Source organism: Talpa occidentalis, unplaced genomic scaffold (assembly GCF_014898055.3).
Source record: "Talpa occidentalis isolate TD23 unplaced genomic scaffold, MPIMG_talOcc4v2.1 talOcc4.3, whole genome shotgun sequence".
NCBI classification, from domain to species: domain Eukaryota; kingdom Metazoa; phylum Chordata; class Mammalia; order Eulipotyphla; family Talpidae; genus Talpa; species Talpa occidentalis.
In genome coordinates this window covers 50,790,044-50,815,023 of record NW_023603184.1, presented here as the reverse complement: position 1 = coordinate 50,815,023, position 24,980 = coordinate 50,790,044, and the positions used below count along the sequence as shown (strand labels likewise).

The 24,980-nt window shown below is 42.5% G+C and overlaps 1 protein-coding gene and 1 pseudogene across 3 annotated transcripts in view; one reads left to right on the top strand and one right to left on the bottom strand.

Moving 5' to 3' along the window:
* TMEM135 (transmembrane protein 135) overlaps positions 1-6,933 on the bottom strand; it is a 244,017-nt gene extending 237,084 nt beyond the window's left edge. For all 3 annotated transcript variants that reach the window (XM_037523112.2, XM_054699590.1, XM_037523113.2), the window contains exon 1: positions 6,767-6,933. In XM_037523112.2, coding sequence (XP_037379009.1) covers positions 6,767-6,919 — 153 coding nt within the window. In that variant the 5' untranslated portion in view covers positions 6,920-6,933. The remainder of the gene's footprint in view (positions 1-6,766) is intronic.
* Positions 6,934-8,308: 1,375 nt separating this feature from the next.
* LOC119255064 (cofilin-2-like) lies at positions 8,309-9,185 on the top strand (annotated as a pseudogene).
* Positions 9,186-24,980: the final 15,795 nt, after the last annotated feature.

Genomic DNA, 24,980 nt, shown 5'->3' with positions numbered 1-24,980 from the left:
CTCTCTGTTCCAAATAGCAAAATTTAGATACAAAAATATATAAAATAAATCAAGTAATTTAATCTGTAGGCAGGTGAAAAGCAACCAGGAAAATGGATGACTAAGGAAATGCAATCAAACAAGCAACAGCCAGATCACAGAAGGCTGTATTTGCCACTAGATGGAAAGCCACTAGAGATTTCCGAGCAGAATAAGGAGAGCTGCCTTACATTTTTAAAGAATATGACGGACATTTCATCCCACTTTATAGAAGAGAACATTGAAATTCACTTGTTAAGAACTTTGGTCAAGGCGAAAGGCTGGTGAGGGCAGCTCTGAGATTCAAGCCCATACTCTTCCCACCTCTTTCCAATCCCACCCCGCAAACTTCCTCCAGAAGACTTCTCCATCACACTATTTCTTCTCAACCTCTTCGTATCAGTTTACTTCTTTCTTTTATTCCCGTCAACTTAAAAAAAAACAAACAAACAAGCATTTCCCCAGCTTGCCTTCCCGTTCTAAACTCTCCTTCATGTTGACCTAATCCACTATCATAAACCTTCTTCAACCTTCACCTCCATTCTGATGACATCTAAGCCTGAATCTCTAGTCCTCGCATATCTCCAGAACAGCAGCCCTGCATTTCCCAATACCTCCTGGCCATTCTCCATTGACACACTGCCATTTAAGGCGCCCCAGAGCAATCTAGCATATTTCACAGAAAATTTTCCTCCAAGGCACTCCGTCCCACACCCCGATTAACAAGGTTTAAGTCTTAGAGCTATATTTGTTTCTTCCCACTACCTCTTACTCTAAATCTATCAATAGCAATTCTAAATACCACCAAAAGATTAAGCTTACAAAACAACAGGCAACAGCTCCCCTACTGATAAATATTAGTGACGGCCTACCACAACACATAAAAATCCAAATTCCATCCACCATTCCCCAGAGCATACCGTACCTGTCCCTCCTGAATGTTTTTATTCAAGCTATTCCTTTCTTATCCACCACCTACTTCTGCCTTTCAGATTCTACTTTTTCCTTCAACTAAAATGCCACTTCTATTAAGTTTCTCATCTCCCAGTCAAATCTGGTTCTCCAACATGGATTTCTCAAACCATTTTATCCATACTATACAGTACTCATTTCACTGAATTTGTATTTCCAGGACAACATACATGATTAATCTCCCCTTCTGGACTATAAACTCTTAACAAAATAAGTATGTTCCTTTCATTTGTATTGAAGAGGATAAATTTTCCTAAATAGAAGACCACTCATTTTGATTTGAAGCGAATGTTTTACTAAACCATGCAAACAGATATAACACTGGCTTTGAAAATTCCTATTAAGTATTCTTTCTATTGAAGCCTTTTACATTTTTAAATCACTCAAATGTCTGTTTTAGTAAGAAAGTACTAACTCAGAAACAAGAACTGTAATGGGTCATAATTAGATTCCATTTTCCAATATTAACTAATTTTTATCTCTGATCTAGGATAACTCAAGGGACAAATGGTAAATCAGATTTGGTCAGTTAGACTCAGACATAGCAACTGCTGAAAAGGGTGAGCTGACAACATGTTAGTACAATTCTCAGCGATAAGTGCTATGTTGAAAATACCCTTTGTACTCAACAGAGATTAGCCAAAGAATATTGTCACATAAAAACAAGTTCAAAAACTCAAACAGTCATGCTAATGAATAGGAAAAGTCATCACTTAATTGCTCATTTAAAAGAAAAAGACCAGGCGTCCCTGGTGGCACAAGGGTTAAGATGCAGCCTATGGAGCTGCCTGCAGCCTCTGCAGCATGAGTCCATCCCTGGCCAGGGAGCAACCCACATGGCTCAGCAGACCTCTCCTGACTCACCTGCTGCTCCCCTCAGCAGTGTGTTTCAGTAGATCTGCCTGTTCTGCTCTCCACTCTGTCTCTGGTGACTCCTCTCACCCCCATACCTCTAGCCTGTACCAATTCTTGTATGCATAATCTTTTTTTAAAAAAAGTAAATGAATATCACATCTACAAAGGAACAATAACAAACTGTTTAAGAATCATCTTTTTTTTTTACCCAACATAGAGATTAAAATGTATCCCTCACCTCCACCCTCTTAACTTAAGGCTTCACAAAAATAAAAGGGAGGGGGCCTCCCTGGTTGCCCAAACGGTTAAGATGCAACCTATGAAGCAATCCAAGAAGCAAACCGCAGCCTCTGCAGTATGAGCTGGATCCCCAGGCAAGGAGCAACCCACATGGCTGAGTAGACCTCTCCTGACTCTATCCCATCTGCTGCTCCCTAAGCAGTGTGTTTCAGTAGATCTGCCTGTTCTGCTCCCCGCTCTGTCTCTCATGAATCCTCTCACCCTCCCACATCTCTGGCCTGTGCCCCAGTTCTTGTATGCATAAATAAACAAATCTTTTTTAAAAAAAAGTTTCTCCAATATTACAGATGCAGAAATTAAGACTTAACAATACAGGTAATTTGTCTGAGGTTACGCAACTCACAAGTAAACAATGAGTTAGAATTCTAAAATAGGCAATTTAATCCCAAAATTCAAGATCCTGCTTCTTAAATCATACTGAACAGCTAATTCTAAGTAGATTATTAGGCATTGGAAGTGTTGTAGAATTATATTTTTTCGCATAGGATGAATCTGTTGACAACACTAAAAAAAAAAAAACTCAGTCTACAACGAATTGATTTCTTCACTGTCAGTGGTTTTCAAGCCTTTAGCAACTAACCAGGGACTGTCCACAAGTTAATTTTTTTCCTAAAAATTCAAGTCTTGATTTAGTGTTTACTCAGAGTTTAGAGGTGATCAACTGACTCTTTATAATCTAACAGACTTGTTAGATGATATGGTTCAAAGGAAGCAAATATTAAGTAAACATTCTCATGCTCTGCAGATAGGTGTAAACATCCAAAGATCAATGAAGAAGCAAGTTTTTAAATCATTCTTTCCAAAAAGTACAAAAGGTTCTACTTAGGACTCAGCTAAAGGTAAATGTTAGTACCCTATCCTGAAGATCTTGAAGAAAGTCAACCAGGAAAACCCTAAGTGCATAATTAAGAAAGTTCTTAGAACCAACTAAGATAATGAACAAGTTTTCTATCTCAGACAAAGTACCTAAAAACTTGAACAGCACAGAATTCATCCCCCATATATGAATATAATCTAAATTTGACACACATTGCCAAGAATATTGTGCTTTTATCAATTTGAGGGGCAGCTGGAGGGTTTAAGCAGTTTAATAACTGTCATACGTATATGTGTGGAGAAGGGTGCCACTTATTATGAATGTGTGACAATAACTAACATCCAGGAAATAAATATAACTCCTGGAAATATATTTTTGGCACATGCATAAATTTGTAGCATATATACCATATGTATAGAATTCTTTAAAAAAAAATTTCATGAAGTGAATTGAGGATGAAGATTGATGTTTCTTACAACTGTGAAAACACAAAGATTCACTACTAAAAGGAACAGTACAACTTCATTTCAAAATGGTTTAAGCCATAAAAGGTGAATGCTAAGAACATGTGTAGACAACAAGATGAAAAGAAACATAAGCATAGTGAGTAAACATAAAAGGAACAACAGGAATCAGTTTAGCACAATGCACATGGTAATACTTCAAATGAAAAACATAAACAAGATCCATTTTAAAGGCTCCAGAAAACACTCTTATTAAAAATTTCCCCCAAATCAGCTTCCCTTCACAGTTTCTCAATGTGATGGCACCAGCATCAATGATGGCACCGTCAATGATGGCACCAGCATCAGACTTAAAACCCTAGACGCATAAACAAGTCCTCACACTGCCCCAATGTTCTCAGTCTTGAGTCCTGTTCATTCCTCCTGGGAAATACCTTCCCTGTGAAATGTCTTTTGCAAAGTGCCTCTTGGAACTGCCCTTTCATTCTCTCTGGCACTCAGACCTCCTCCTCATTCGTAAACTATTCATGCCTTCATTCATTGATACTTTCATTCACTTATTAAGCACTTACGGAAATATTGGCTTTCTCTATCAAACCACATTCTAAGAGTAGACAGACACAGCAAATTAATGTACTATTTTAATAATAACAACACTTTATTAGGGCCCTATTGCATAACAGTTGCTATTCCTATACAGCAGTATTCTATTTAAATCCTCACAACAGCCCTAAAAAACAGGTATAATTATCTTCTGCAAAGCAATAAGACTAAGGCTTAAAGAGGTGAGGTAATTCCTAAGATCACACTGCTAGTAATTTGCAGAGTGGGATTCCACAGCAACTACTCTTTCTATCTTGTAGTGAATCTACTTCATTAACTCACAAACTTTCCAATCCAGTCCACCCAGTACTAACAGATTCATCAACTTAAGACAATTTGGTACTTGTAACCCCTTTGGTAAAAAAAATTCTCAATGGCCCTCTTAGCCTGGCCTTCAGTCTGACTTTGAAATTTAAAAAAAACACCAACCTAGATTGTGGTGTAGGGTTATCAGTATCTCTGTGATGGTCGTGATATGGTATCATACATTAGAATCAGCTTGCCCTCACTCCTAAAACATGTTAGCTCATTTAAAAATTTAAAAACCTGGAAGTGAATCCTGTCTCTTTCCCTTACTAGTTCTGAATCTTAGAAGTCACTTAATCTCTCAACCCTTCAGGTTTCTTACTTGTAATATGGGGATAAGATGAAGTTGTATAAAGATCAATAAGAATACCTAAAAGTCTAAGCACATAAGTGTCCAATAAAAAAGAATTGTTATTGCTCATTATTCCTAAACAACAAGCTTGTTTTAGCCCATCAATATACATTCTGCTTCTCTTACAGAACCACTCAGATTTCTGTCCCAATGCACACTATTCTCCCTCCATTAAGAATAGGTATTCTGGGGCCTCCCTGGTGGTGCAGCGGTTGAGCGCTGGGTTGCGAAGCTGCCCACAGCCTCTGCAGCACGGGTTCCATTGCCGGCCGAAGGTCCCACATGGCGCACAGACCTCTCCTGCCGCCCGCTGCTCCCCTCAGCAGTGTGCTTCTTCAGTCTGCCTGTTCTGCTCCCCGCTCTGGCTCTGGTGAATTCTCTCACACTCCCGTGTTTCTGACTGTACCCAGTGCTTGTATAAATAAATAAATCTTTAAAAAAAAAAATAGGTATTCTACAAATATTTACTAAACAAATCCATCTTTCTCTTTGTCCATGCCAAACGTAAATTCCACCAAGAAGCCTTCCCTAGTCACCCTCAACGAACTTCAAGATAACTAACAAGCCACTGGGGTAAGGGAAAGAAAAAATATCTATTATTCAAGACCTACTATGGACTAAAAAATAAGTGATTAATCTTTAAAGCATTGTTTAACTTAATTCTCATAAGAAAAGGCAAAGTAACATACACAGTGAAACATCTAGTAATTGATGGCACTGACATACCACCTTAACTTCTGGGACCTGGGGTTACACATTTAATCAACTATTGGACACTTAGAAAAGTGCTAAAATATGCTCTAAGTAGCCCCAGCCACACATACAAATATAACTGAAACAAAATTGTCATGAAATAAGGCTTATGCACTCTAATATTTTCTATTATCTTCTATTTCACTGAAAATACGGGTGAGTTCCCACTAATTTTACTTATGGCTAATAAGTAGTGATCTAAAATTTGAATTACACAGAGAGTACAAGAAAAATAAGGCCAAATGAGATGGAGAATTTATCCTCAGGAAGTACTTATATATCTAGTTGGATAGGTATTGGTAAAACACAGACTTTTCATGACCTTCCTGCCTCATCGCACCTTGATTAAAAAAAAAAAAAAAAAAAACACACGTTCCTGGCATATCAAGCTCAAAGAAAGTCACCGACTTCTGCATTATGTCTGTAAGAAATAATCAGAATTTCAAGTGGCACTACAAGGAGCACGTCCAGGCGCACCAGGGCACAAACACAAATGACAATTCCAGGAGGAGAACTGAGCACCCACTGAATATTGAGTGGAGCTTTCAGGAAACGCCAAAAATACCTGATGTCTGTCTTCTGGGGGCACAGGCTGTATGGGGGGGGGGAGGGGGATTGAGAGAATCTATGTCAGTAGCCAAAATAACAAACCCCTATTACCAAAGACAAGGTTATTGGGGCGGGGGGGGAAGGGGGGGAGAACCACAGATGCTAATGACAACACCTAAGAAGTTTCAGCAGTCCTCATGATAAACACCTAATTCCAAACACTCTCCTGAGAAACTGGGGGTTCAGCCGCTTTCCAGGTGAGCCTGCGCGACGGGCTCAGGTGGCAAAGTCCGGGCTCGGCCGCCCTGCCGCCCGCGCTGCCCCCCTCCGGCCCCCGCGGACAACTCCGCCTGGAAACCAGCTCAGGGGGAGCTTATTTTGTGAGGTTGCGGATACCCGCACCCCGGGCGGCCCGGGGCGCAGGGGCTGGTGCGTGCGCGCCCTTGTTGGGGGCGGGGGGTAAAGCAGAGCCGGGGGCTGAGCGGGCACCCCAGCTCCCGGCGCGGAAAGGGGGTGCCGGGGGCCCGATCCGCGCTCTGGGTCCTGACGTCGACCATGAAGTGGGGCGCCCGCCCCGCCCGCACAGGCCTCGGGGACCGCTCGCCCCCACCTGCCGCCCGGACGCAGGCCCCGGGCGCCCCCCGCCCCCGGCCCTTCGCGGGAGGACCCCCGGCCCCACGTCCGGACACCCTGGATCCCCGGCCCGGCCCCCCGGAACCCTGGCCCGGCCCCCCCACCCCGACCCCCCCCCCGGCCTCCGCCGCCCGCGGGGCTCACCAGGTAGAGGGGCGCGTAGATCTTGAGGGACTCCTCGAGCGCGCCCCCGGTGATCTGCAGGAAGGCGACCCCGCAGGACGGGTGCCAGGTGTGCCCGACCTCGTAGCAGTTGTGCGGGAGCGACGCGCCGAACGCCTTGCTGAGCGCCGCCATGACGCCGCGGGGACGGCGGGGGGCGGGCGGCGAATCGCCGCGCGGGGCGGGGCGGGCGGGGCGGGGGCGGGGGGCGGCGCGGGGCGCCGGGCGGGGGGGGACGGGGGCGAGGCGGGGTGGGGGCGGGGCGGAGAGACGGGGCGGGGCGGAGAGTCGGGGGCGGGGCGGGGAGACGGGGGCGGGGCGGAGAGTCGGGGGCGGAGAGACGGGGGCGGGGAGACGGGGCGGGGAGACGGGGGCGGGGAGGCGGCGTGCGCTCTCCCTGCAGCGGCCTCCCCCTGTCCGCGCCGGCGCCTCTCGGGGAGCCCGGGTCTGACTCTGGGGCGCCCGCCCCGCCCTCCCGCCGAGCGCTCCGCGGGGGGACTCGGCCGCGCGCCCCGGGCCTGCCCCGCGGGGAGGTACTAAAGGCCAGTCGGGAGCGGGCGGGGGGCGTTGCCACGGGGGAACCGGGACAGCCCCCCCCCGCCGCGACTGGACCCCGACCCTGGAGGCCGGTGTGGCCGCCGCGCCCAGTGCGCTGACCTGCGGGGGAGGCGATGGACAGTCCCGTTCACCCCAGATGGCCCCGCGCACAGTCCCCGCCAGCCAGGCCACCCCGACACCCCGACACCCCGCCAGCCCCGACACCCCGCCTGCCCTGACACCCCGCCAGCCACAACACCCTGCCAGCCCACCAGCCCAGCCACCCCGCCTGCCCCGACACTCCGCCTGCCCCGCCAGCCCCGACACCCTGCCTGCCCCGACACCCCGCCTGCCCCGACACCCCGACACTCCGCCTGCCCCGACAACCCCCTGCCCCGCCAGCCCTGATACCCCGCCTGCCCCGACACCCCGACACCCCCGACACCCCGACACCCTGCCAGCCCCGACACCCCGACACCTCACCAGCTCCGACACCCCGCCAGCCCCGACACCCCAACACCCCGATTCGCCGCCTGCCGGGACACCCCGCCACCCGCCGCCCCGACACCCCGCCTGCCCCGACACCCCATCTACCCCGACACCCCGACAGTCCCGACACCCCGACACCCCGCCAGCAGGCGCGCAGCCCGGAGGGCAGCAGGCTGACAGCAGTCATGCGCGACCTCAGAGGGAAGCTTCAGCTCTCGCCACTGTACTTGGTGTCCGCTGTCAGCTTGCAGAGAGGGCTCTGTCCTGTTGCGTTTCTTCTACCCCCATTTCACTAAGAGCTTTTATCCTAGATGTGCGCTGAGTCTGAACAGATGCGTCTTGGCCTTTGATATGACCGTATGATTTTTTATTTCCTTATGTTGAAAAGATGAATTACATGGATTGATTTCCATGTGTTGAACCATCTTTGCATCCCTGGAATAAATCCTAGTCGGTCACGATGAAAAAAAAAAATCATACCCGACTGGAGAGTTTGGCCTACAATTGGTAAACAAGAAAACAGTGTGGACTATGAGTCGTATGTAATCCCCTGTAAACGTTAGTTTCCTCAACTATAAAACCTTCCAAGTTCCTTGAAATTCTCCATTCTGGTTTGTCAAAACAGAAACTTGATACCTTAGAGAAATCCAATTTCAATGTGGCCTTCATTCATTCATTCTGCAAATATTTACTGAGTCATGACTGTCTTCCAGGCCCTGTTCTCAGCTCTGTGGATACAGACACGAACCCGAGAGACTACATTTTGACTTGCTCCTCCCACTGCCAAAAATCAGAGCCTGGCAGCAGCAAGGACATCATACTTTCTAAAGTTCCAGTGAATGAAGTCACCAAACCTTTGGATAATATGAAAGTAAGGAAATCTTCTACAGAGGAGTAGAAAGAAAGAAAGAGCAAGCAGCTCTGTTTAAGTGATGACCAAAAAAACCCAAATAATTGTACAGGAAGCAAGCCAGATCTTGGTGGGTGACGCTGGCGATACTGTTGAGGAAACCTACACATCTTCTGTGAAGTTGCTACTGCTTATATGCTGTATATAATACAACATATGAACTAAGAAACAACTAGGAAAGGATATCTAGTGTTTATATTCTGGACTCCTGAGAGCGCACCTTGAATAAAGTAGAAAAAATGATGCCACCTCTAAAGATAACCTTTAAAATAAATTTACAGGTATTAAGCATGAAGGGCAAGTAGCTTGGATGGTATTAAGGACCATTCATCACTTGGAGAGAAATTGGGACACAATTTCTCACTTAAAGGAAAACCCTTCGGACAGTCAAGTGCCAGCAGGATCTTAAGGCACTCCACTTCAGTCAGCCAATTGAGTATACTCAATCAATTGAATATTCAATAAATACTATAATTATTAGGTTTTGCGGGGAGGGGGGAGTTCTTGTTTTTCCAATGGGCCCTTTCAAAGTAATGAATGCAGGTAATATCTTTTATTTAAGTAAATTGTCAGTGATTTTTGTGGGTTCCTAGACCCAATGAAAATGTTTTTTGCATGGGGAGACGTAAGGAGATCCTACAGCCATTCTTGGTCACCTGCAGGGTATTTGAAAATTCAACTGAATTCTGACACTTCCTATGAAATCACACAGGAAAATGGCCTCAGTCCCTCAAAACTGTACATCTGATGCCAGTTCTCAAGCCTAGGTTGTTACCTATGCTTCTGACTGATCACCTGTAAATTAAGCTTCCAACAAAGACCTCCAACTCAAAATGCCAATCACAACTCCAACTGGTTGGGGCTCCTCATCAATTAATAATAAATCAGAGGTTCCCATGACCTTCCTCTTTGGGGATGATTAGTTTGCTCTAGTTTCAGAAAATTGGCCTACCTTCATAAAGGGGGTTAGGAGGAGATATTTTTAAAGGATATGTCCAAGGGCAGGGAGGAGAAAAGAAACACCATAGCTTTTCTGGGTTAAGCTATGCCAGGACAGGAGGAGACAAGTTGCATAATGACAGCATATTTGTGGACGCTTGGTCTTCTCCCACCAGGAAATTATGAGATAATCACTAGTCAGGATCTAAAGCTTTAGTTCTAGCATGGTGGTGGGCCAGATTGTTTGGACAGGATGTTGAGATAGAGCTTGCTGGTCCATGATTTACTCTACCTGGTCAGTTCAAATAGGATTTGGGGCAACTTGTAACCTACCACTTCAAAACATCTTTTGCCTAGACTATCTGTGAGTTCCAGCCCCTCTCCCCAGACCCCAAAATTAAGGGACAAGGCTAAATGTTCTATTACCTGGTGGCTCCCATGACAATCAGCCCCATCTATATAGGAGCTTTCCAAAAGTCACTTTCATGAGCATTAACCCAGCTATGGTATAAAAGGGCTTGTTATAATAAAAAGACATTGATTGCTCTTTTATAGCTTTGAAGCATTTTCAGGAACTGAGACAAAAACCAAAAAATACACATTTTTTATTGAGATAATATTACCTAACAACCCTATAGAAGTATACAGGTTACTCAGGTATACAACTTCACACCTCAACCACTATATATGTCACACGATGCCCACTACCAAGTCTTGTTAACCTACACCATCATCCAACCCACACCCTCCACCTGTTCCACCCTCCTGCAACCTCTTTCTCTCTGGTAGCCACCATCTTGTTGAAGACAATGAATATTATGACAAATGTTGCTCTCATCAATCAGGACATTCCAAGAATTGAGGAACCTTTTAGCTAGGAAACTGCTTATGAAGACCACTTATATTTGAGAAATATATCAAGTGAGTGACCACACATTGACATCAGATTTCCATAGTTTTACTTTTATGTAGAACCCATGGAAAACCTTCCCATCGTATTTTACCCCAAACAACTGGTTATATACCTCCCTTGCAGCAAACACAGCAATAAAAGGGATTGTCAATGTGAATAGCCTGGAACATTGCAAAGGACAAGCTAATCAAATGCCTTGCAAGTGTTTTTCCCTGGTCACATGGTGAACTTTGGTCAATGTTATTTGTGAACTTGATTTCAGTTCTATGAAGCTTGAACATTCACACATTTCGCCTACTTTGGCAAGCCTATTATTTTGACATGGCAACACAGATAAAACAGTGTAGTTTTAAAAGCATTTTTTTTTTTTTTTGGTAAAAATCCCCATCCCCAAAGGAAATGCCAGTTACATTTCTTTAGCTGTGTTATCAACTTAGCATTGTGTCTCAGTGTTCATTCCTATGACCTGCACATCTTCTTAAGAGAAATTGCTGTTATTAATGCCTTTTTGTTTTCCATTGAGTGTACATTACTGAAACAAGTAGTTTTATGTTTACCTTGTAAGTTTACAATACTGAGATATTTTGAGTATTAGTCATGATGCAATTTCTGTATAAAAGGTTCATAAATGGTACATTGTTTATGAGATCAAACTTCCCACGCTCACAAGAATGGTCACATTGAATAAAAACAATAAAAACAATAAAAAGTTTGGCACATTTTAGAGAGAGAGGGGAAGTTTTCATTTTCAGGAAACTATCAAGTTAAAATGAAATAAAGCAATATAAGATAGTTGTAATATTAAGATAGTTGAAACTAACTAATAAAATATAATTATTTGAAGGAAATAATAGTACTGATGAAAAGCCCAAAATTACCATGGTTTATCTCTCTCAGGGAAATACTAACAGTCCTAGGCTCAGATAGCGCTTCTCTCAGAGACCCTAGACTTCTGACAGGTTGCTCCACCAATTGTTACCTGTGATTTTCACACTGACTTATGAATTGGCTATTTCACCTTGAATTATGACATCCACATGCAAGACAGGGAGACCAGAGGGAAAAAAAAGACATACTTCTCTCTTTAAGAAACTTCCCAGAGGATCTACACATACTCCTCTTTTTTCAATAATTATTATTTTTTTACATCATTGTTCATTTTTAAACAATATTTGCTTCCCCCCACCCCCTCAGGTGTAGTCCCCATTGAGTTTCCTTCCCTATTGCACCCATGCACCATCACCTCAGTCCCCTGTGCTCCTCCATCCCTCCCTCTGATCCCTCTCCCTCTTTCTCCCCTGCAGGATGTCTCTGATTTATAATTGTCCATTTTTGCTTTGTTGTGTTTTGTGCTGTTATTATTTTTTTACACTGATGTTCCTCTATATTCTGCTATAAGTGAAACCATCCGATATTTTTCTTTTTCCTTCTGGCTTATTTCACTGAGCATAATTCCTTCTAGCTCCATCCACATTGCTGCGAATGGCATGAGTTTCTCTTTTTTGATTGCTGGGTAATATTCCATTGTGTATATATGCCACATCCTCTTGATCCAGTCATCTATTTTTGAACATTTGGGTTGTTTCCAGGTTTTGCCTATTGTAAATAGTGCTGCTATAAGCATAGGGGTACAGGTGTCCTTTTAAATCAATGTTTCAGTGTCCTTTGGGTAGATTTCTAGGAGTGGAATTGCCAGGTCATATGGTAGCTCCATTTTTAGTAGACTGAGAACCTCCAGACAGCTTTCCATAGTGGTTGGCCCAGTTTGCACTCCCACCAGCAGTGCAGGAGAGTTCTTTTTTCACCACATCCTCGCCAACATTTGTTGTTGCTAGTTTTTTTTGATATGTGCCATTCTCACTGGTATAAGGTGGCATCTCAGTGTGGTTTTGATTTGCATTTCCCTGGTTATAAGGGATGTTGAACATTTTTTCATATGTCTGTTGGCCGTTTGCATTTCCTCTTCGGAGAAGTATCTTTTAAGTTCTTCTGCCCATTTCTTGACTGGATTGTTCACTTTGTTTTTGTTGAGTCCTGTGAGTTCTTTGTATATCTTTGTTATCAGCCCTTTATCAGCTGTACACATACTCCTCTGTCTATCCCATTAGCCAAACCTTAGTCTCATGGCCACACTTAGAGAGGCTAGGGAAGTCTTTTTTTTTTTTCTTCAAACTTTTGTACTTATGTCTGACTAATATTTGAAGTTTCATCACTAAGCAAAATGAGAACTGATACTGGGGCCAGTTAGAAGTATCTGCCATAGTTCTATATCTCTGATTACTGGAATAACTGTGCACTTCTCCACCCCACAAATAAAAATATCCTCCCATCCTCTAGGGAGACAATCTAAAATTCCATGCAGTTACCCCATCCTGTTGAAAGTCCAGAATCACCCTCAAAACCAAATAAAGCTCTCATGTTCAAGATAATTCTACCCTTAATATATCAAACATGCAACAGAAACAAGAGTTTCACAATTTTTTAAAATCTCTAATTCAAAGACAAGAGGATGAAAAAAGCTTGTCTACAGGAATGATGGGTGTAACAATACAGGTTTATCCTGTTAACTTCAATATTTCATTTATGAAAATCTGATGGTTACAAGAAAGTGCTAAATGGGAGCTTATTTTTAAAAGGGAAAAAACAAAATGCATTACATATTAAGACAAAAATACCTAACATGTTTTTTTTAGATAAAGTGTAATGCCAAAAATAAGTATTTTTTAATAGAGGCATTTTCTTTTTATTTATTATTTATTTGTTTGTTTGTTTGTTTTGTTTATACATGCACTGGGTACAGTCAGAAGCGCGGTAGGGTGAGAGAATTCACCAGAGCCAGAGCGGGGAGAAGAGCAGGCAGAAGGACCAAGTACACTGCTGAGGGGAGCAGCGGGCGGCAGGAGAGGTCTGCACGCCATGTGGGACCCTCCTCCGGTGGCTGGGGAGCAGCCGGGGAGCAGCCGGGGATTGAACCGGTGCCACAGAGGCCGCGGGCAGCTTTGCAACCCAGCGCTCAACCGCTGCACCACTGGGGAGGCCCAAAAATAAGTATTAATAACAAACTACATGTTAGGATATAAAGCATTTAAAGATTAGAATTTTAATCACCAATTAATATAGTTACTAATGATCAGTTGCTTTTGAATGTAATAGCACAGCAGGTTTGCATACATAATAAAAATTATGTTTATAACGTGGCACAGCAAATGCACACCAATAACTAAGGAAATTTTAAATTTACATTTAGAAACAGATAATTTCTTTTAATTAACTGTTAAGTGGGGACTTGAAGCTTAAAGAAATTTGAGAAAGGACTGACAGAATTGTCACTGGTATCAAAGGTAAAAGTGCTGACCAGTTGGTGGCGAAGTGACAATTTTCAGGCAAACTTTCAGACTCAAAGGGATGGAAAGGCTATTCTCTGTATTTTCTGGTGCTGCTGAAGAGACTCCAGAATAGGAATGTGTCAAATTCTCAGGCAGAATGATCTGTGCTTTAGGATGAGAAAAACAATTGCAAAGTAAGTTTTCACAGGAAACAAGTAGTTTACATTTGTAAAATTTTTATTTGGTATTGTAAGATCTGCCAGGCTGTCTTGTAAAAGAGAGACTTCCTATCATGCCACCACTAAGTTTAAGGGTACTGTTCCGCATTGTATCTTCCTGGGCTCTTTGTTCTTTCAGGCTGCCTATGATGAGTAAGTATTTGGATACTCTGGGCCTTCATTATTGCTTCTTTTCCATTGAAAAAGGGTTTAGAGGTCGACAACAAGGTGAGATAAATAGTTTCTTCAAAGAAGAGGCAGAGTGAATGAGGAAAACTAATCTGACTGAATTTCAAAGACTTTCAAGACAAACCAAGTTGAAAATGTTGCCTTTGCAAGATTATGGCTTTGAAGATGTCAATGAAAAAGAATGGAAGAACTCATGCAGAGGATTTAGCAGAGCTACATTGTTTAGTTTTACAAGTAATTATTGTAGAAATGCATTTCAGGCATAAGTAAAGGACAAATGTACCTCTTTAATTCCAGCAGCATACAGATACACATTCCCTTTGTTGATACTAGGCCAGTTTTTAAAAAAAAAATAGCTACATATGTTTCTGATTTTTGACCAATTTTGGTTGCATCATTACTTCACATTTTTTCTTGTGTCATTTTATTTATATTCATTATATTTATATAAAATATTATATTGTTTTTAAGATGTAAATGTAAATTTACCATATAGACATTGAAAATTATTAAATTTGAGAGTTATTTATGCTAGTTCAATCCAAGCAGATAGTACTTCTGCCAATTCTCTTTAAAATGTTAGGGGATTCTTATATATCAAAGTGCAATCACTCCATTAAAAAAAATCACATCAACAAATCTATTTGAGAAAAACAGTTTCTGTTACAGAATATGTCACCAGGAGAGGGAAAGGAGTGTCACTGAGGGTGTGGGAAAGGATGCCACCTTTCTTGTCCCCACTTCTACACTGCCAACATTGCCAGTGCAGTGGACTACAACTCACAGAATGCAGCAGACTGGACTTCCTGAACAGAGCTGCTGGGAAAGAGAAAGAAATGAAAGGTGTATATATATGTGTGTGTGTGTATGTATATGTGTATGTATATGTGTATATATGTTATAGAGCAACCCCGATATTAAACGGGTTCCTGGCTGTGGGTCCTCACCTGGGCGCTTTAAAGGGACTTACGAATACTCTACTACAGACACACACAAAAGGTTAATAAAAGGTTTATTTACAAGAGAAAAGGAAATAAGGAAAATGTACTTTAGGAAAATAGGAAAAATAAAAAAAGGAAAATAAGGAAAATGTATTTTCTCAGGAAGAAAATAGGGAAATAAAGTCTTTAATGCGTCCTACCCGATCCGACGACCTGGAAACCCAAAGTCACTCTCAGAGCTGGCCGGATGCTCCGAACTGGCGGAGAGCCAAAAATGGGGGATCCCCAAAGCCCACGTCACGTGTCTGCCTTTTCTATCCACCTGGCTGCTTAACCCCACCCTCAGGTCCCAGCCACCTTCCCTTTGGTGGTGATGGGATTTGGAGTTCCCAGTGTCTTTGGCTTTGACCTGGGTTGGGGGTGGAGTCCACAAAGCCTGTATGGAATTAGCTTTGGGACATCCTTTTCCCCCTAACATGTGTGTGTGTGTGTGTGTGTGTGTGTGTATATATATATATATATATATATATATATATGTATATATATGTATATATAGAGAGAGACAGAGAGGTGGCACCAAGGAAGAAGGAGAGACCCGTGTAGAGAATCATCCTGAGAATTTAAAGCTTCAGCAGGTAGGCAATCATTATTTTGATCTCATGGATTTTATGGTACATTATAAATTTTGGGTTTTTCCTTCTGTCCCAGCACTCTGGAACCTGTCTAACCCCTTTCTTATGGTTCCCCACTGAGAGATGCCTTTGACACTTGGCAAGCTTTCTGGCTGCAACCGCCCCACTCTATGCCCCGCCTGTTTGGCTGGGCATTTTGCAATGAGGGAATGGGTGATTTTTGCAGTTTAATCTGGAAATTATATTGTTTGAAATCTTTCTCTATCAATCTGTCTGTCTCTCTCTGACTCTATTTCACTCTCCCACTCTCTTGTTCTTTGAACTTCAAGTAAATTAAAGATCTTTTAGCATACTAAATCTTTTTTCTTGCCTTGGTGCATGCAGATGACTAGACCTTTAGAATGGGTAAAAATGGTTGTTGTTTTTTTTTCCCCTTAACAGTTGGAGTCCTGGTAACATTCATTTTTGCCTGGTTTTATTTTATCTTGAGCTGAGAGTAAGAAAACTATTGAAAATGCCCCTAAAATATTTGGAAATCCTCTTATCAAGCTGAAAGAATCTATGGAGAAATGTCTGAAATCTTTCTACAGCCCCTAAAATAATACTGGGACACTAAATTGGCTAGTGCCTTCATCTGAACCTCCAGTCTTCAAAATTGTGAGAAATAAATGTTTTTTTTAAATAGTTTTTTTAAGATTTATTTATTTTTATACAAGAGCTGGGGTACAGGCCAGAGGCACGGGAGGGTGAGAGGATTCACCAGAGACAGAGCTGGGAACAGAACAGGTGGAAGGCTCGAAGCACACTGCTGAGGGGAGTAGCAGGCGAGACAGGAGAGGTCTGACTCGCCATGGGGGTGTCTCCCTGGCTGACCGGGATCAAACCGGCACTGCAGAGGCTGTGGACAGCTTCACAGCTCTGCACTCAACCCTCTGCGCCACCGGAGAGGCCCAGAAATAAATGATGATTGTTTAATTTGCCCTGTCTATGGTGCTTACGCTATAGCAGCCCAGCGGACAAAGACATTTACCTTTACGCTTTTAATAAAATGCTCTCTCATTATTAGCTCCTTGGGCAAGATCTACTCCTTACTCTTCGCTATTTTCTGTACCACGTAGCTCAATGCCTTGCACATAAAAACTCATTTAAAAAAGTCTTGAATGAATAAGTATAGGAAAGATGGGGGAGGGGAAGAGAAAATTTAGAGCACTATACTCTCTTTCCTTAAAAAAGACAGAAGATTCAAGAATACTTATAACTTTATCTCATCTTATTTGTTTTTTTTTGTTTCAGTTTATTTCCTTAACTCCCCTATTAAACTCTTAATATTCTGAAACAGAATTCCTGCTCTATTTGTCATTTTTATATTTTCTTTCAGTACTTAGCATACCAGTGTGAAATTGCAATATTTTGAGGAAACAAATAACTGACATCCATATAAAATTTTTTGATTTTCATCACAGTTTATAGTTTCTAGAAATGGTATTTAACACTTTTTAAAAATATGTAGCAATATTAGCCTAACTGCAAGCACTTGGTCTGCTTAAACTATTCATGAACACATAAAACTATTCATAAGCTCAATAGTTGTGTAACATCTGCATATTATTATAATTCTATGCTATATAATTTATGTAATTTACCTGGAACTAAACTTGAATTCATGGAATATGGCCAAATTCTTATTGTCTTCTCACTTACCTTGGGCTTCAATTATCATTCATTTTATTCTTTTTAATATATGATAATTTTTATAGGAAATATAAGAACAAAAGAAGAATTAATCACTCTGTGTTCTGCTATCACCCATTTAGATTATGTTATTTGCCCCCAAGCGCAGGGCCTGCTTCTTCCTTTATTTGAAGTCAAAGGTAGCTACAATGGCCTATTTGTTGACCATAATGACATGCAAACAATTGCTCATTTTTAGACTTGGCTACATCTTCAAGTTTTTATTGCTGTTCATTTTTGTCCTTCCTTGATGAAGTGCCTCTTTTCTAACTTTCATGCTCCTTTGAAATGTATGCATAACATGCAATACCAGTATTTTTTTCTTTGTGATGGTCATACTGCATTTTTAAATAATATTTTTGAAACTGTGAGTTAAAACAGCTTTAAGTGGGGGCCTCCCCTGGTGGCGTGGCAGTTGAGCTCTGGGTTGAGAGGCTGCCCACAGCCTCTGCAGTGCAGGTTCGATCCCCGGCCACCAGCGAGGGTCCCACACACACACACACAAAAAAAAAACAGTTTTAAGTGGTTTGGAGACAGTGCCCATCTTTTGCATTTCTTTCTGTCTCAGGTGGTACTCATAGTGGCCTGCCAATATATTTTGTTTATTTATTTTAAAGATTTATTTTTATTTATTTATGCATACAAGAACTAGGGTATAGGACAGAGGTGTGGTGGGTAAGAGATTCATCAGAGGCAGAGTGCAGAGCAGAACAGGTGGATCTACTGAAATACACTGCTGAGGGGTGCATTGGGCAAAGCAGGAGAGATCTGCTGCACCACATGTGGGTTAGCTCCCTGGTCAGGGATTGAACTCACATTGCAGTGGCTAGCGACAGCTTGATAGCACTGAGACTTTAACCCCTGTGTCACCAGGGAGGCCCTCAATATAATATTCTAAAATGAATTATATTCAATCTGAGCAGAAATAAATCTTAGACGCTATGAAAGATATTGTAGTTCCGGAGGAGGAGAAGGGGATTTAGAGGTTAGGCAAGAGGAGTGACAGGGTAGATGATAGTGGAAATAGCATTACAACTTTTTAGCAGATAAGGTGAGGCTTAGAGGAGAAGCTATGCCCCCAAATTTATATGGTATTGTAAATCAATAAAATTGTACTAAATAAAAAAAATTGCTATTGTTTGTCTCTCTGCAATTGTTATTCCTCATTTCCAAAATGGAGATGCTTTTTTTTTTTCAGGTCCAATGCTTTTATTGTATTAAAGAACACCCATGATTGAACACAGTTCAATTATGTACCCCAACAGCTATAAGCTGTGTAATTGGTGTATGATATTATGAGGCAGGGCTGTATAAAAAGAAAAAGAAAGTGGACTTGTCCTGCACAGGTGCTGGAGTTACATGCAATTGTGGGAGGGAGGAGAATAGGATGAGTAAATCTAATCAGCTGACACCAGGAGGCTGCTAGCTATCAGGAGTCCAGGAGGGACTTGGTGTGGGTAGTCTCAGCAGGGAAGCTAAAGTTGGCCTGCTGGCAGAACTGATCCAAGTAGATGGCTCTTTGTGGAAGACAGAAAGCAGCTTCCTCCCTGCAGCTTGTCTTCATGGCTCCAGCTAGAAATGAATTTCTCTGCTTGGTTCAGCATAATGGGTCTAGGGAGACTCACATACAGCAGGCTTGCTGCTCTCCAGGGTCTTGTTTTCCAATGGAGGAAGACAAAGGTGGGAAGGATACCTGTGAACATGACACTGGGCGCTGCCATCATGGAATCAGAATTTAGCATAGACTACTCATTTGCACAATGGATGTTTACTTGCCTTAATTTGGGTTCCTTGGGCTGCATGGTCAGCATGTCAAGATTTGAACTACCTGGAGGTCTGTCCAGTGAGTCAGGGAATCACTTAAAGACTTCACTCTGGCCTCTGAGGAGCTCAGAGATCCAGTATCAGTATCCAGGAGAAGCTGCTTCTCCCTTTCTTGGCAGAGTGCAGCAGGATGTGGTGCCAGGGCCCTGTGAGTCTCTGTCCTCAGCCTCACTAGAGAGATATCCAGAGGTCACATTTCTGGGACACACCTGGCCAGTGGAACTTGGTAATATGGAAAATATCTAACATAAGTAACTAAGACTGAGGAAGTAGTTGTGTGGTAGAAGGGTCTGGAGTGTCAGGCTGAAAGTTGGTCATGATTGGTGATGGGGTGTCACTGAGTGGTAGGAGGCTGGCTGGGGGGGACCCCACAGGAGAGTTTGTCTCTGGGTAGCAGGTGAGGAGGCTTTCTCCTGGCTTCTCCTCCCACCCCACATTCTCACCTTCTTGGCACTGAAGAAGCAGACCTGGTTGTGCTATCAGAAATGGGTGCACCCCTCCCCCGTGCCACCACCTGGCTCAGCCCAGGTCCCTGCAGGAGGTATTGAGAACCCATTTGCCCTTGCCGGCCTCCCGAGTGGGCTGGGGCTTTGGCCAGCCTAGGAGATGCCCCCTGAGCTCCTGTGACCTGCTGGAGCTGGTCTTGCCCCTGGTGTCAGCTTCTCTGGAGATACATTTTTTTCTTAAAGTAGCTCAGAGAATTAACAGATATTCAAGGAATTAAATTCTTCAAAATTGAAATTTCCTCCAAAGCATATGCAGAAATTTTAGTGTCTAACCCAGTATCCAGTACCTAGGCACATTCAAGAATTTGCTGAAGTAATAAAAACGCATTGTAAAATACGCCTTTATAGTTAACCTCCGAGAGTTAACACTCTACAATTACACTTTCACTTAAAAATTCAAGTAAAGGTCATTTATATATATATATATATATATATATATTATTATTTTTTTTTCTCTCTAGACTTTTCAGCATGTGTTTGCTCAAAGTCTGAACAAGTCTAAACCCACTCATCACCCTCTCCTGGTGACTTTTGTACCTTTCAGGATCTGACTCAAATGTACTTTGTGAAATCTTCTGAGTCAAATTTGTTGTTCTCTCTGTACTTCCACAGCGAATGAATCACAGTTCACACCTCTGCTATAAATTGAGAACAGGATTTTTACTTTAATATATTTAGATGACAGTGTTTTCTGCCACTTTGCTCGCCTCTCTCCCCCAACCAAGTGGTAAGAAACTCAAGGGCACTGTTTGCCCGCTCATCTGGATAGCAACTGCAGGACCTAGCACAGTGGCTGGCATGCAATAGGCAAGAAACACTTGAATGACAGGAACTGAAAAGAACAGAATGGAAAGTTCTTTGACACCTTTCTGTGTACTGTATGTCCACTTGTGATTTTTAAATTAAAAATGCCATTCCCCACAGATGATTTTTAAATTTCTGATTGCCAAAAATCCATTTTTATTGTTTGGGCTAGAGGCCAATAAAAAGAAAATAGATGTGGGCACTTGTGTGCTGTTGTTAATTATAAAATCTTAGCCTATTTAGAACTATTCCACCTTTTGCATCAATTCTCTGAGCTGACAATCTCCAGAGCCTGCTCCAGACCCATGAACATCCACACCTCCAAATTCATTTAAGTCTGCATGACCTAGAACTACAGAAATTAAATCCTTAAAGAATTTCATCTTCAATTTTTAGCTAACTCTACTACTTTAACCTTTATACAATACTTTTTAAATGACTGTTGGCATATCGGGTATCTAAGTTTCAAGAAAAAGAAATTAAAATTAGCTCGATAGCTATGTGGCAGTGAAAGGGTGTTGTCTCCTGAAGGAAGAAACCTTTTCCCTTCTTAGGGCTGGATTCCCCGGCAGAATTGAAACTCTTAAGAGAAGCAGAAAGCTCCGTGGTACACAGGCATGTGGTGATTCTAACTGCAGTCTTGGCAAAAATGGGCCTGAGATTTATGAAGACTGGATGAGGAAAATGGCTTCACTGTTGAAATTTCGGTTCTTCAAGTAGTTATTCAAGAGGTGGAAACTTCTGTTCATCTTGAGGCAGCTTCCTCCTTGGTTTGGGGAAAATGATCTAAGTGGTTGCATTAGATATATATTAACACTGAGCCAGATCCTTTTCTGGAATGGAAGCTTGAAAGCAGTGGATTCAGATATCTAATTTTTTCCGCATAATAAGAAGAGTGTCTTTATTATGGGTGGAGTTATATCTTTGTCATTTATGAGGCCTTTGGAGAAATATTTCCTATAAACTGTGGCTGTCGAGTCCCCTAGTCTGGATGGCATTGTTTATTTTACTAGAGATGCCTAAGTTTCCAGTTTAAACAATTTCATGCAGGAGATTAGGAGTGCCAACTTTAGAATTACAAGGAAGTTACAGATCCGTATTTTTACCTCATATGGATAAAATGCATAAAAATAAATAAGATTGGGCCAGGTTTAGCACAAAAAAAAAAAAAAACTGGTCTCCTTTTTCTGACACATGGTTATGTTCAAACACAGAATTTGGGAAATGCACTCCACTGGAAATTTTACTTTTATGTGATCTCACAGACCATAGGAACAAGTGTGACTCTGTGAACAGGAGAGGACTGGAGTTTCCTCAGAGGAAGTGAAAAGGAGGAAGTAGAGATAGGAAGACGGGCCTGAGAGTAGAGAGAGAAATGTGTTCTTCTCCTGGGGCTTCTGGAGATTGGGGCCAGAACTTCCAGTACAGGATACTGGCTGGAGGTCCCTCAAAGGGACAAGAGAAATAGACCCTGCCAGATTGCCCAAGCCTAGGGAATAGGCAGGAGGGTCCCTCTAGTCCTAATATGGTGCTCAGTCTGGGGACTCTGACAGTATTCAGAATCCAGAATCATTTTAATCAGTTTTATAACTGTTTTCTCTTATCCTTAACCATTTTGTAAAACATTTAGTGAAATGTTTCAGCCTGGTCCCTGTCACGATCTGGGAAATTACAGAAGCGGCTGTGTCCACCTTTGGAAACATTTAACAAAAGGAATAAAAACCTTCCCTTGAATTTTGCAGCAGGGACCTTTCTTTGCTGGAGACTGTGTGAACCCAGCAGAAGGCTCACCGAGGAGCCAGAAGTAAGCTGGGAGGTTTGCCCATGCCGGGCGCCTTCTAGCCTGCAGTCCCAGCCCAGAGGGGAGCAGCACCCACTGCTGAGGCAGACCGGGTGTGCAGGGGAGCGCGTTCCCGCATCGCCATTTTGCAGCAGGGACCTTTCTTGCTGGAGACTGTGTGAACCCAGCAGAAGGCTCACCGAGGAGCCAGAGGTAAGCTGGGAGGCTTGCCCAAGCCGGGCGCCTTCTAGCCTGCAGTCCCAGCCCAGAGGGGAGCAGCACCCACCGCTGGGGCAGACCGGGCGTGCAGGGGAGCGCGTCCCCGCATCGCCATTTTGCAGCAGGGACCTTTCTTGCTGGAGACTGTGTGAACCCAGCAGAAGGCTCACCGAGGAGCCAGAGGTAAGCTGGGAGGCTTGCCCATGCCGGGTGCCTTCTAGCCTGCAGTTCCAGCCCAGAGGGGAGCAGCACCCACCACTGGGGCAGACCAGGCGTGCAGGGGAGCACGTTCCCGCATCGCCATTTTGCAGCAGGGACCTTTCTTTGCTGGAGACTTGTGAACCCAGCAGAAGTTCCCCAGAGGAGCCAGAGGTGAGCTGGGAAGGTCGCAAAAGATGCCGGCCAGTACCAGCAACACAGTGTCACAAGGAATACGGCAAATTAGAAAACAGGCAGTAGGGAGTAGAAAAACCACATGCAACCCAGCAACTCCTCAGCAAAAAAGCACACCGCAAAAAGAAAACCATCTACCAGATTGCAACAACAGTAACTTGGAAGAACTTCTGAGCCTTCCAGATAGAGAATTTAAAATTGCTGTGATTAAAAAACTGACAGAAGTCATAAAGGAAAACAATGATGAGGGGAAAATAATTAATGACCAGAAGAATGAAATTGAGTCCCTAAAGAGGGAAGTAAAAGAAATGCAGGAGATCAAAGAATTAATGGAGACGCTAAAGAACTCTGGGAAAAGCAATGAAAGCAGAATAGATGAAATGGAAGAACGAATAAGTACTCTTGAAGACACAGAAATAAAAAGAACTAAAACAGAAAAGGAAGGAGAAGTACGAAGGAAAAAGACTGAAGAAAGACTTCGGGAACTATCTGACTCCATGAGGAAAGGAAATATAAGAGTTATAGGAATCCCAGAAGGAGAGGAGAGAGATGTAGGAACAGAGAAAATATTCAAGGATATAATTGAAGAGAACTTCCCAAACGCGAAGAAGGAGCTGAAAATTGATATACAAGAAGCAAGAAGAATACCAAACTTCCATGACGAAAGGAAAAATACAGCAAGACACATAATAGTAAAGCTCCCAAGAATCCAAGACAAGGAAAAAGTAATGAAACTGACAAGAGGGAAGAAACAGATAACATTCAAAGGGAAACCAATCAGACTGACATCAGACTTCTCTGAAGAAACACTACGGGCAAGGAGAGAGTGGAGGGACATAGTCAACAGACTCCAAGAGAACAGATGCCAACCAATAATACTCTATCCCGAAAAGCTCTCCTTCCTCTATGAAGAAAGAATAAGGACCTTCCCAGACAAACAGAAATTCTGGAATTTTATTACGACTAAACCCCCACTCCATAAAATACTACAAGGAGTCCTAAAGCCAGAATCTCAGAGGGACGAATAACAACAAAAGAAGGCCAAAGAAAGTTATTAAAAGAATAAATAAATAAAATCAAAGGAAAGACAAACACAATGGCAAATACAGATGCTAACATATCAATACTAACTCTAAATGTAAATGGACTAAACTCTTCAATAAAAAGACACAGAGTTGCAGGCTGGATTAAGAAACAAAACCCAACCTTTTGCTGTCTCCAGGAAACACATTTAGCTGCAAAAGATAAAAATAGACTCAAAGTTAAAGGATGGAAAACAATTCTACAAGCAAATGGACCAAAAAAGAAAGCAGGAACAGCTATACTTATATCAGATAGAACAGATTTCAAACTTAAAAAGATATAAAGAGACCCCAGTGGTCATTACATTATGATCAAGGGGACAATACTTCAAGAAGAAATAACACTCATTAACATATATTCACCAAACAAAGGAGCACCAAAATATATTAGACAACTATTGGCATCTCTGAAAACAGACATCAGAGAAAACACATACGTAGTGGGAGACTTCAACACACCACTATCAACAATGGATAGATCAACAAGACAAAAAATAAGTAAAGACACTAAAGCTCTAAATAAGGATCTACAGTGCTTGGGCTTAACAGACATATATAGAACACTAAACCCAAAAAAATATGAGTATACATTTTTCTCAAGCACACACAGATCATTCTCCAGGATCGATCATATACTGGGGCACAAGACAAACATCAACAGATACACCAAGATTGAAATCATACCAACCATTTTTTCTGACCATGAAAGCATCAAACTAGAAATAAACCATAAAAAGAAGGCAAGGTACTCTCCTACCTCGTG